This window comes from Uranotaenia lowii, chromosome 3 (genome assembly GCF_029784155.1).
Source record: "Uranotaenia lowii strain MFRU-FL chromosome 3, ASM2978415v1, whole genome shotgun sequence".
Taxonomy (NCBI): Eukaryota; Metazoa; Arthropoda; class Insecta; order Diptera; family Culicidae; genus Uranotaenia; species Uranotaenia lowii.
In genome coordinates this window covers 21,769,563-21,782,506 of record NC_073693.1, presented here as the reverse complement: position 1 = coordinate 21,782,506, position 12,944 = coordinate 21,769,563, and the positions used below count along the sequence as shown (strand labels likewise).

Sequence of the window (12,944 nt, the reverse complement as noted above, 5' to 3'; positions counted from 1 at the left end):
CACTGAAGTGATTAGCTGCTCAGAATGTGATCAATGTTTCGCCACAAAATATAACCTTAAACGGCACAGATGGTTCAAACATTCAGCATCAAAGAAACCCAGCCGACTGTTGATGTTTGAATGTGAATTATGCAAAACTAAGCATATGAGGCTATCCGAGTTAGATAGTCATATAAAGCACGATCACGGTGGAGAAGAATATCCGTATTTGTCATGCAAGGATTGTACGAAGACGTTTTCCTGCCGAACGAAGCTAACTCGTCACAGTTTATGTCACACTGACACAGGAAAAAATCGGTGCGATATATGCAACAAATTGTTTATTTCTAGATGCAACATGCTTATGCATCGGAGACACCATAATAAGGAATGGAACCACGAATGCGAGATCTGTCACAAAAAATACACAACGAAAGAAATACTGAAATATCATCAGAAAAAACATACCGAGGAGCTGAATTACGAATGTCTATACTGTGATAAGAAGTTCATTTTAAAGAGTCGTCTAGATTATCATACTGCTATGCATCACATGGACCGGAGTTTTAAATGTGATTTATGCAGTAAATCGTTCATCACTGAAAAACGATTGAAAATTCATCACAAGACCCATATGGACGCATTGCCTACAGAAGAACGTATCAGCTTCGAATGCAATGAATGTGGAAAAAAATTTAGCACAAAGTATCAAATGAAAATACATCAAGCTCATGTTCATAGCAACGAACGTCCTTTCGCTTGTCAGATCTGCGGGAAACGTTTCACAACGAACAAATATTTACGTCAGCATATGGTGCTGCATAATGACGAACGGAACTTTGAGTGTGATATTTGTAAAGAAACATTCAAAACAAAAAGCGTGCTAAAAATCCATATCGAACGGCACTCGGACGAGCCTAAGTTCAGTTGTAATTTGTGCGGCAAAGCCATGAAAACGAAAAGCTCTTTGCTGACGCACATCAAGAGACACACGAATGAACGCAAATTTGAATGCGTAGATTGTGGGAAAAATTTTAAAACAAAGCAATGTTTAGGAAATCATCGTCGAGTAACATGTAGGCCCGTTTCAGCTTTTCAGCTGTAGAAATCAGTCATAGAGTGACTGGCCGTAAAGTGTTTCGCAATTGAAGAATTTAGAGTGTTTATACTATTGACTGGTGATTTGAAAATAATACATTTCCTTAGCTATTCCGTCGGAAAGATTTCGATTTATTGGAAAGAAACTGTCCTGGCAGATATCCCGTTATTTTTCGGATAGCTCATATTACTGGAGTTTTGGATAGAATTTGACTTATTTTGGACCGGATATATATTTTGTACCACCTTGCAACTCTTCTCCTGTTTCCAAAGGTGATGAGAGAAACATGAGCTATCAAGGTAAGCAAGAATATAAGGATTAATATCATGATTTTTTAGAATAAGATACATAGGCTCACCGACGTACTGGAACCTGTAATTTCCGCTTAGCGTTAACGGTTAACGTTACGGAATAGGCTCTACAATTCGTAGTAGTCGAGCTCCATAGGCTGGATTTGCCATCGATATACTCCATGTTTATCTCCCATGTGTAGTTTGTATTGTGAGGTGTGTCGTAGACCGGATTTAAAATTAAAAACGTCTTACTTGTAGACAATAAGAATGGAAAGTGATTTTTATTTAACAGCTAAGTTTACAGACTGCTATGATGAGTCGTCGTCTTCTTTGCTTCCAATACTCCTCCTCGACGGATAAATCTTGGCAGCTTCACGGAACCTTGCAAGTTTCACCCGTTGTAGCGGCTTGGTCATCATGTCAGCAACCATCGCATCCGTTGATAGATAACTTGGACTGATGACTCCTTCTTCTTTGAGTTGACGAGCGTAGTGATACCTGGTGTCAACGTGCTTGGAACGTTTAGTGCTGGCACCAGATTCAAGTTGCTTGATGGCACTTTGATTATCTTCGTTCACGATCACCGGTAGCTTGATGGGTACTCGGAAATCTCCTAACAGCCGCAAAATCCAGTTCAGCTCCTTGCAAGCATCCGAAATGGCAACGTACTCTGCTTCTGAACTACTAAGAGTAACGCAATCTTGTTTTCTTGAACACCATGCAATCATACCACCGGAGAATCGGAATAGATATCCAGTAGTAGACTTTCGATCTTTGCTGTCACCGGCCCAATCAGCATCCACGAAAACTTCAAGTGGCGTTGAATCGATACCAAGGACCAGTTCATGATCGATTGTTTCCATCAGGTAACGAAGTATTCGTTTCGCTTCATTCCAGTCAGACGGGGTGGGGCAACTTGTCTTCCTTCCTAAAATCGATACCGCAGCTGCAATATCGGGACGAGTGTTCACAGCCACGTACAGCAACCCTCCAATCAGACTGGCAAACAGTTTGTTGTTCGGCAGTACATTCTCCTCCTTTGCTTGTAAGTGGCCTGGATCCATGGGAATCTTGGAACCTTTCGCGTCTTCCAAACCAAATCTTGACAAAAGTTTCTGAGTGTAGCCCTTTTGACACAGCGAAATGTGGTTTTCGCCGCGATTTACTTGGATGCCCAGGAAAAATTTGATGTCCCCGAGCGAAATTACGTTGAAATGACGGTCCAATCCTTCGATGATAGATTTGTAGTCCTCTTCGCATTCACAGGCTATCACAAAATCATCGACATAAAGAGCAATGTAAGCAATCTTACCCTTGAAGTGCTTCACATATAAGCAGCAATCGTTGATTGACGGCTTGAATCCCATAGTCTTCAGCACACCGTCGAGCTTTTGATTCCATATACGGGCTGCCTGTTTAAGACCGTATAAACCTTTCCGCAAACGGCATACTAATCCCGGATCCGCAGATAATCCCGGAGGCAAACGCATATACACCGTTTCTTCCAAGTCGCCATTCAAATATGCTGTCTTGATGTCAGCATGCTTGATTAACATTTTCTTTTGATGGGCCACAGAGAGAAGTGTTCGGAAAGTGACTTGCTTGACCACCGGCGCAAACACCTCATCGTAGTCGACACCATACTTCTGTGAAAAACCTTGGGCGACTAGGCGCGCCTTGTGCCGGATAACTGCTCCATTTTCGTCCACTTTCTTTTTGAAAATCCAGCGGCACCCGATAGTTTTCTTTCCGGCTGGCAGCTTAGTTAACTCCCAAACTTTGTTTTCTTCCATCGACTCCAGCTCTTCCTGCATGGCCTTTCTCCACAATTCGACTTCTGAACTTGCCACTGCTTCTTGGTATGTGCGTGGCTCATCCGATTTCTGTTGTACCAGCGTGCAACAACCGTAACGGTCAGGTGGAATGCCCTTCGTCGACCGCTGCGAACGCCTCAAAGGTTCAGCTTCCGATGGACATTTTTCTGGCTCCTCCTCAATCGAACACTCTTTCTGCAACGTTTGCACCTCGATGTCGGAAATAGGATCTTCGTACAGGCTGGTATCAGAGTAACCCTCGAAATCGTCACTCAGATTCTCTCCGTTGGAATTCCGCCGAATAACTTTGTGCTGCTCTTCCTGTTCCAGCATGGGAGCCTGAGTCTGTTCAACAGTCGTTGGTAAGTAAAACAGACCTTCATCACAACTGCCTTCGTCCTTTGAGTTCACGTTATCTTCTGGATCAGCTTGTAAAAAACGTGCATCACGACTGATGGTAACCTTTTTCGTCCTTTCATCCACGAATCGCCATGCCTTGTGCTGAAGAGAGTATCCAACAAATGTGAGTGTAATGAACTCAAATTAGAAGTTTTTTAAATTAGAGTGTAAGGCGTTAGCAGTTTAATACATAGATAAACAAAAAACATAATGTTCGGTTTTCCGCGAAAGTTTACGATCGGGTTTTCACGAATTGTGTAAGAAGTTTTCTTGTGGAATAAACAGATTTGCTTCGGCCCATTTTGTTCCTGGTCATCCCCAAAGTAAGTGGTATTTTGTAAGATCCGAAACTCACTAAATAATAGTGGCGACGAGGATAAAAGATTTTATTGTGTGCAGGGATAAGTGCAGTTTTTTTTTGCAGATATTTTCCCTCAGCTGAAGCCAGGCAGGAGATTTCTCACTGGTATTCAATTGGTTTTGTAAGAGCAACATTGTGAAAAAGTTAAATTGGTTTTTTTTGATCGGGTGAGTTTTAAGTTTTGGATTATTTTATGTGGATATTTGACGATAGTTTCAACAGAAGTTGATTGTTATTCTAACATTGCAATATTGTAAGTGATTTTTTTTTGTACATTGGCAGTAGTCGGTTATAGTGACACTACTCACGGCCAGTCTTGTGTGTGTGAAAAGGAAGGATACGCCATCGCGGACGTCGTGCATTCTTCATCATAGACGCCGTGAACCGCCATTTCAGGACCGCTTTTTCATTGGAGGTGTTTTGAGCGGCGCTTTAACTTGAATCCTTATTGGGATTAGATTGTTTAGACAATTTAAATTGAAAAAACTGGGTGAGTGGAATCATTGAAAAGTTCTTTGATTTTATTTGGTGCTGATCGTTTTTTATTGGTTTTTTTTACATATTTGATAGCTATGGCTATGTTTGGTAGCATTGACCCGTACGTTCCGGGTACATCGTTCGCGAATTATGTGGAAAGGTTGGAATATTTTTTCTCTTCCAATAACATTGCTGAGTTGAAAAGGAAAGATTTATTTCTAAGTTTTTGCGGAATGGTCGTTTTTGACGAAATCAAATTGTTGTTTCCGGCTATTGATCTCAAAACTTTGACATATGAAGAGATCACTAAAAAGTTAAAAGAGCGTTATGACAAAACAGATTCTGAGCTTCAAGCGTACGTGAGATTCCGGAATCGGAAACAAGCCCCGTCGGAGTCAAACGAAAATTATATTTTGGCTGTAAAATTGCTGGCGGAGGCTTGCGAGTTTGACGGCTACAGAGATAGGGCAATTAGAAATCAATTAGTGATAGGAATTCAGGATAAGGAGTTGAGGAAACGCCTTTTTAATGAAGAGAATTTAACATTGAAAACAGCAGAAAGAATGATTAAGAATTCCGAACGATTTTTCGACAACGATAGGTTTATCGACACGGAAAACATAAATTCTGTGAAATATAGGCTCGGAGATCGACAGAGTAGAATGGATTCGAGATTTTCTGGTAGACGATTTTCTGGCGGGGAAAGATCTCGCAGTCGTGAGAACAATAGGCATTACAACAAGCCTTATGATTATAATAGAAATAGATCGAAATCTCGCAATCATCAGAATGGTAGAAGCAGGTATGCAAATTTCAAATGCAATTTTTGTGGTGAAATGGGACACGTTTGGAAATCATGTTTCGAGCGTAAAAGGAGTCAGAGGAATTATGTGAACTTAGTTGACGAAAAACCTAAGGAACAAAAGGAGGTTCACGATTATTTTAAACGGTTGAGAGTGGACTACACTAGCAGCGACGATTCAGGTGAATATCTCTGTATGATGATAAAGTCTATCAATAATATCAGTGAACCTTGTCTCCTAAATGTGCAAGTTGGGGACAAAATTTTGAAAATGGAAGTTGATAGTGGATCAGCGGTGTCAGTGATAAGTAAAACTGATTACATTTTGAAATTCAAGCATTTTCTAGTTGAAAAAAAGTGACAGAAAGTTGATGGTAGTAAATGGTTCCACTTTAAGTATTTTTGGAAAAATTTTCGTGAAAGTTTCATTAAATGGTAAATCAGTTTGTATGGATTTGATTATTTTGGATGGCGATCATCATTTCATTCCTTTAATTGGTAGAAATTGGTTGGACATTTTTTGTCATGGCTGGAGAAAAAAGTTTTCTGAAGTTTTTTCTATAAATAATATATTGAATGATAATAAGGAAGAGTTGGTTATAATGGAAATTAAACAAAAATTTCCCAATTTGTTCGATAATGATTTTGCGACACCCATTCAAGGGTTCGAGGCGGATTTAATACTTAAAGAAAATATTCCGATTTTCAAAAAGGCATACGATGTTCCTTATCGACTCAGAGACAAAGTTGTTGAGCATTTGGACAAATTAGAGAAAGATGGCATCATCACACCTATTAAAACTAGTTTATGGGCTTCTCCGGTGGTAGTGGTTATGAAAAAGGATGACAGCATAAGACTTGTTATAGATTGTAAAGTGTCTATTAACAAAGTTTTGATTCCTAATACCTATCCATTACCCACTGCCCAAGATTTATTCGCTTCATTAGCTGGCAGTAAAGTTTTTTGTTCAATAGATCTAACTATGGCGTACACCCAATTGAATTTATCAAAAAAATCTCGACAGTTTGTTGTAATTAACACTATTAAAGGGCTTTTTAGTTACAATCGCCTTCCACAAGGGGCATCATCTAGTGCTAGTATTTTCCAAAATATTATGGAGACGGTTCTACAAGGAATTGAATTCGTATTTTGCTATCTAGATGATGTATTGATAGCTGGAAAGGATGTCAAAGATTGTAAACAAAAACTTGTATTAGTAATGGAAAGATTATCGAAAGCTAACATAAAGATAAATTTAAAAAAATGTAAATTTTTTGTTAGAGAGTTGGCATACTTGGGGCATATCATTAGTGAGTTTGGTTTAAAACCGAATCCAGAGAAAGTCACAACCATTAAGGAAGCAAAGGTCCCCAAGAATGTGTCCGAACTGAAAGCCTTTTTGGGGCTAATTAATTATTATGGAAAATTTTTGGCCAATCTTTCGGTTCATTTGAATCCATTATATAGTTTGTTAAAGAAAGATGTAAGTTATGTCTGGAGTGCGGAGTGTGATAAGGCATTTAATGATTGTAAAAAGCAATTGCTGAAGGCAGATGTATTGACTTTTTATGATCCCAAATTACCAATAATAGTGTCGGCGGATGCTTGTTCGTATGGACTTGGAGGAGTTATTTCCCATATGATAAATGGAATGGAAAAACCAATTTGGTTCACATCATTTTCTTTGAATGCGGCACAAAAAAGTTATCCCATTCTCCATTTGGAGGCAATGGCTATTGTATCAACGGTAAAAAAGTTCCATAAGTTTCTGTTTGGTAAAAAATTCATTATTTACACAGATCATAAACCATTACTAGGAATTTTGGGTAAAAATGGTAAAAATTCGATTTTTGTTACCAGATTACAGCGTTTTGTGATGGAACTATCAATTTACGATTTTGATTTAATATATAGACCTTCGGGAAGGATGGGTAATGCGGACTTTTGTTCGAGATTTCCTTTAAATGTTGAAGTTCCACAAAAAATTGATGAACAGTTTATAAAAAGCTTAAATTTTTCAAATGAACTCCCAGTAGATTTTTTGGTTGTAGCTTCTGAAACAAAATCTGATAAGTATTTGAAGAAAATAATATTCTATTTACAAAATGGTTGGCCTGACAATGTGGATAAGGATTTAAGGAATGTTTATTCACAATTGAAAGATTTGGAATATGTGAATGGTTGTTTGCTTTTTCAAGAAAGGGTATTTATACCTGAAATTTTGCAAAGAAAAATGCTTAAATTGTTACATTCCAATCATGTCGGAGTAATAAAAATGAAGCAATTGGCCAGAAAGCATGTGTATTGGACAGGAATTAATTCGGACATTGAAAAATTTTCTAGAAATTGTGAAATATGTTCAAAAATGGCCGTAGTGCATGGGACTAATAAAACCTACGAATGGATTCCTACTTCTAGACCATTTAGCCGAATTCACACGGATTTCTTTTATTTTGAAAGGCATAACTTTCTTTTGATAATCGACAGTTATTCTAAATGGTTGGAAATATACTTGATGAATTACGGATCGGATGCAACGAAAGTTTTAAAAAAGTTTTCAGAATTTTTCTCGAGATTTGGGCTACCGGATGTTATAGTTTCTGATAACGGACCTCCCTACAATTCTCAGCAATTTGTTTTGTTCATGGAGAAACATGGGATTAAGGTTTACAAAAGCCCTCCGTATCATCCTCAGAGCAATGGACAAGCGGAAAGACTTGTAAGAGTGGCAAAAGAGGTTTTAAAGAAATTTTTGTTGGATCCAGATATAAGATCCAGAGACATACAAGATAAATTGGATTATTTTCTTTTTAATTATAGAAATAGTTGTTTGACAAAGGGTGAAGATTTTCCGACGGAGAGGATTTTCAAATATAGACCAAAAACACTATTAGATTTGGTCAACCCTCAGAACGATTACAAAAAGCAACTTTTGACTAGAGAGCCTGTTAAAAATAACGACAAATTGGTCGAAGGAGAAACACAGCTGGGTCCTTCCCAATATGAGCTAGAAAAATCTGACCCATTAACAAATTTGATTAGAGGAGACAAGGTTCTCTACAAAAATCCTAATGATAGAAAGATTGAAAGATGGTTAAATGCTACTTTTATTAAAAGGATATCTCGTAATGTATTTCAGATAGCGCTAGGGGCGCATGTGGTCTCGGCTCACAGGGGGCAGATCAGAGTGCAGAAAACTGAACCAAGGCGCAATGTGGCGTTTCAGTCGTTAGAGATGGGAGAGAATGTTGATGAAGGAGAGAGAATTCTGCCACATGCGAGTGGTCCTAAAAGACGGCGAGAGGAGTCGGAAGAAGAAGAGGAAGATTTCCGAGGGTTCTCGCTTAGCCCAACACAACCACCTCCAACAAGAAGCGAATTGCACCCCGAGCGAATTTTGAGTCCATCAGCGGCAGGAGAATCGTGCACGAGTATTCCAGTGGTGCGTAAATCGAGTAGAAGAAGGAAGTTATTAAGACAAGAAGATTTTGTGTATTTTTAATTTTCTTTGAATTTCTTTATACATTTGAATTATTATTTTGTAAGAATTATTTTTTATCTTAAAGGGTGAGAACTGTAATGAACTCAAATTAGAAGTTTTTTAAATTAGAGTGTAAGGCGTTAGCAGTTTAATACATAGATAAACAAAAAACATAATGTTCGGTTTTCCGCGAAAGTTTACGATCGGGTTTTCACGAATTGTGTAAGAAGTTTTCTTGTGGAATAAACAGATTTGCTTCGGCCCATTTTGTTCCTGCCCGAATAGAACAGAACCATGGTATCACATTACTTTTCCATTGAATTTAAATGTGACCATGAACCTAATGGTAAAAAGAACATCCAGCGAGCGTAATTTATTCAAGAATTTAAATTTCCAAGTTTATCGTGTATTGGTGGTTTTTTGACAGCTGCAGAACAGCACGTTTTTTTTTCCTGTTTGCAATTATTTTAGGTCGGCAATCGGGGTTTCCAGGAATTTTTTAAAAAAATTATTCGAAGTGTTCGGAGATGGGCGAAACGGTGAGTCAAAAAATATCGAATTTAACAAGAGACAATCATCGTTATAATATTTTTCTATCAATTCTAGCAAAATACAACCGAAACACTGCATCCGGCACAGGAGGCGATAGCCAATGGATACTGGGGGCGGCTACGGAATGCCGGAATTTGCCTCAGAACGACGGAATGCCGGAACCTGTCGCAGACCAATCCAGTGAATGATGAAATGTGTGAGTAAAGTGTTAAAATTATGAGAATTAATAATAAATGGTAATAAATTCATTTGTTTTTTTATTTAAACAAATTAAGAAAATGATGACAGAAAAAAACGAGAACAAAAAACCCAACAAACAAAAATTTTGATTACAGCGGTATAACAATGAAAATCATCGGGTTTTCATAATTTTACTATGAAAAATTGGAAGATGCTACAACAATGAACTTCATATTTTTGGGCTTCTCAATGTATGGGAAATCGCCATTTTTTTCATGGTCACGCTGCATAACAATACCCCTTTTTCATGGTTATTTTTGCCGAAACGATGAAATGTATGGTCGTAAACTATGAATTCCAATGTGTATTCACGGTATCGTGGACGATTATAATCATGGTGTAAACCATGCAATTTATGGTCAGTGAATATGAAATTCATGGTTTTTTCACGGTACAATTCTATTCGGGTGGTCATCCCCAAAGTAAGTGGTATTTTGTAAGATCCGAAACTCACTAAATAATAGTGAGTTTGACCGACTTGGCTTCCAATTTCGACCTCTTGGCATCAGGAACGAAAACGTAAGCTCTAGATCCAAAAACACGCATCATCTCCATGTCCGGCTTGACACCATGCCAAATTTCAAACGGTGTTTTGGGAACTGCCTTGGATGGTAGCATGTTTTGCAAAAACACGCCGTGTTGACTGCTTCGCCCCAATAGCGGTGATCCATTTTCGCTTCCAGCAACATGCAGCGGGCCATCTCCATTAACGATCGGTTTTTCCTTTCTGCTACCCCGTTTTGCTGTGGGGAGTAGCTCGCAGTGAATTGTTGTCGAACACCTTCACTCTTCAGATATTTCACCAATTCTGCAGCCTGGTACTCGCCACCTTGGTCTGACCTTAATATCTTTGGCGGCCGGCCAAACTGGGTCTTCATCCGCTTAACAAAATCTTCGATAACTTCCGCTGTGTCTGATTTTCTTCGCAATAAGTAGACCGTCGTATACCGGCTGTAGTCGTCTATTAGTGTTAGGAAATAAAGACGACCACCCGGAGTAACTGTTCGCATCGGCCCACAGAGATCGCTGTGAACCAAATCCAACACCGCTGTCGATTTCCGTTGAGAATCCTTGGGAAAAGGTAGACGTGCAAATTTCCCCTGTAGGCACGCTTCGCACGATATCTCCGCTTTGCACTTCCGAATCGTGATTCCAGTTGCCAACTTTTTCGACTCGATCTCTTGGACGGCTTGCAAATCTCGATGTCCCACTTTTCGGTGCCAGTCATGAATGCAATCCTTTTCACGACAGTCAGCCTGCACCAAATTCGCCGACTCGGCCACACGTAAATGATAGAGGCCTTTCTTCCATGTAGCTACCGCAGCAATCCGATTTCCGCTCATGACGTAACACCCTTTTGAATTGAATGTCACCGTTGCACCTTTCTCAACCAGCTTTCCGACTGACACAAGGTTCAAGTCCAAATCCGGGATATAGAGGACATTGTTCAACACGATTGTCTTCGGTGTAACATCTTCGCCATAGCATGAAATCCGGCAACTTCCAATGCCTTTAACTTGAGCCTTCTTCCCATCCGCAACCGTCACAAATCTCGGGGTATTCGATTGTGGTTTGTCGAGCGATATAAAATTCTTCCGATCAGCACACATGTGGGAACTGGCTCCTGAATCCACGATCCAGCTTACTTTGGAGTCTTCCCACGTACCGAAAACAAACTGCTCGTCAGAGTAAGCAGATCTCACCTTCGCTTGATGCCTAGCAACCGACCTCGAACTTGTGTTTGGTTGCCTTGGAGAATTTTCTTGATTGACCTTTCGCCATTTTTCACAGTAACGCTTTTTGTGGCCAGCATTACCGCAAAGATGACAAATGATGACTTGTTTCTGCTTCCCGTCCACTTTCAACACCGCCATGTCCGCCGGAACTGTAGCCTTCTGCTTCTGAACTTCATTGACAATTTTATCCTTCACGAGTGCCAAAGTAAGTTCATCATCCGTCCGGTTTTCAAGGGTCGTAGTGAGGGCATCAAATGTACTTGGTAAACTTCGAAAAACCAGTACCACTTGCAAGTCATCGTCCAGCTTCGTCCCTGCGTTGGCCAGTTTCTCGAACAGATTCTCGAACTCCACCAAATGGGACTCAATATCGTCGCCGTCATGGTACCTCAGGTCACAGATCCGCTTCAATAACTGCACTTTGGAGGATAGCGACTTCTTCTCGTGCTGTTTCGCTAAGTTGGACCAAACTTCCTTCGCCGTTCTCGTGTTCCGGATGTACGAATGTTGACTCCGACTCAGCAACAAACCAACCGTCGCTCGTGCTCGCTGATCACCATCGTCCCAGGCAGCCACCGCAGCCACGTTACTTCCATCGGCAGCCTCTTCCGGCCTGGTTCCGGGACAGATGAACTTCCACAGTCCCTCTCGAATAAGCAGGAACTCAACTTCAAGCTTCCACGAATCGTAATTTTCGTTGGTTAGCTTGACGATACCATTCTTTTCCATTTTAGTCTGGGCCCACAACCTATTGTGAAGTGTGTCGTAGACCGGATTTAAAATTAAAAACGTCTTACTTGTAGACAATAAGAATGGAAAGTGATTTTTATTTAACAGCTAAGTTTACAGACTGCTATGATGAGTCGTCGTCTTCTTTGCTTCCAATAGTTTGTCCACTATTGATCTCTCTGTTGTTTCTCTTTCACCACCAGCACACCACCCACCGACTCGGGATTTTAGCTGAGCGCGTATCCTTGATCGATTACTTCAGGCTTGCCGTTACTTACGGCCAAATAAAGAAACAATCAGTGCTGCCTTCTGAGTTCGCCTTGGTTACCAGAAAATTATCAAATTTGGACGCATATTACACCTCCTAGGACGCATATTACCTACACCTTACAAGAGACTAGCATTACAAACTGAACGGTGGTACATAAGTGAGTTGAATCAGAAAAGAGCCAAATTCTTTGAAATCCAATGCCCAGGTGGCCAGGGAATAGAAGAACGGCTGTTGAAACGCGTTATATGGCCGGGTAATAAATATTGATTTGTTTGGGATTTTAAGCTTTGTAATGCATACAGTTGAAGCAGCCGAACATGTTATATTGCATTACCCACGACGATTCAGCAGATTGAGAAACGTTCGATCGTTTGATGGTAATTTCGAAACATTGATTGAGTCACAGAGAAATTGAGTTATCCAAAACAGGTATAGGTATTCAGCTATTTAGGGAGGCCTATAGCTTATGAAGTACAACAGAAGCTTGATTTATAACGACTAAGCCAAAAACAGATCACACAACAAGATGAATGGACTGCTGGGCATATAGTCTTCGTCACTGGCCTGCGTTAACCTGTAAAGCTACAAGAAGAAGAAGAAGTTGTTTGTTGATCTTTTGAGTAAATACGAATACCTCTACGAACGATAGTTTCTCCGATGGTTTGCGGTGTTATAGAGTTTCATTTTCTGGCCAAAATAAACTAAAACGA

The 12,944-nt window shown here is 39.9% G+C and overlaps 1 protein-coding gene across 2 annotated transcripts; it reads left to right on the top strand.

Moving 5' to 3' along the window:
- The first annotated feature begins 4,245 nt into the window (after positions 1-4,245).
- LOC129758267 (uncharacterized protein K02A2.6-like) lies at positions 4,246-9,506 on the top strand. Of its 2 annotated transcripts, XM_055755745.1 has the most exons (4): positions 4,246-5,659; positions 8,365-9,052; positions 9,178-9,245; positions 9,313-9,506. In XM_055755745.1, exon 1 carries the CDS (start codon positions 4,518-4,520, stop codon positions 5,583-5,585), a length of 1,068 nt encoding a protein of 355 aa, XP_055611720.1. In that variant the 5' UTR covers positions 4,246-4,517; the 3' UTR covers positions 5,586-5,659; positions 8,365-9,052; positions 9,178-9,245; positions 9,313-9,506. The 2 variants fall into 2 exon arrangements, with proteins under 2 accessions (XP_055611720.1, XP_055611719.1); XM_055755744.1 differs by lacking the exon at positions 4,246-5,659 and having other exon boundaries at positions 6,719-9,052.
- Positions 9,507-12,944: the final 3,438 nt, after the last annotated feature.

What these genes read in the sequence shown, in the direction of transcription:
- LOC129758267 (XM_055755744.1), top strand. Translation starts at nt 6,865, where the DNA reads ATGATAAATGGAATGGAAAAACCAATTTGGTTCACATCATTTTCTTTG.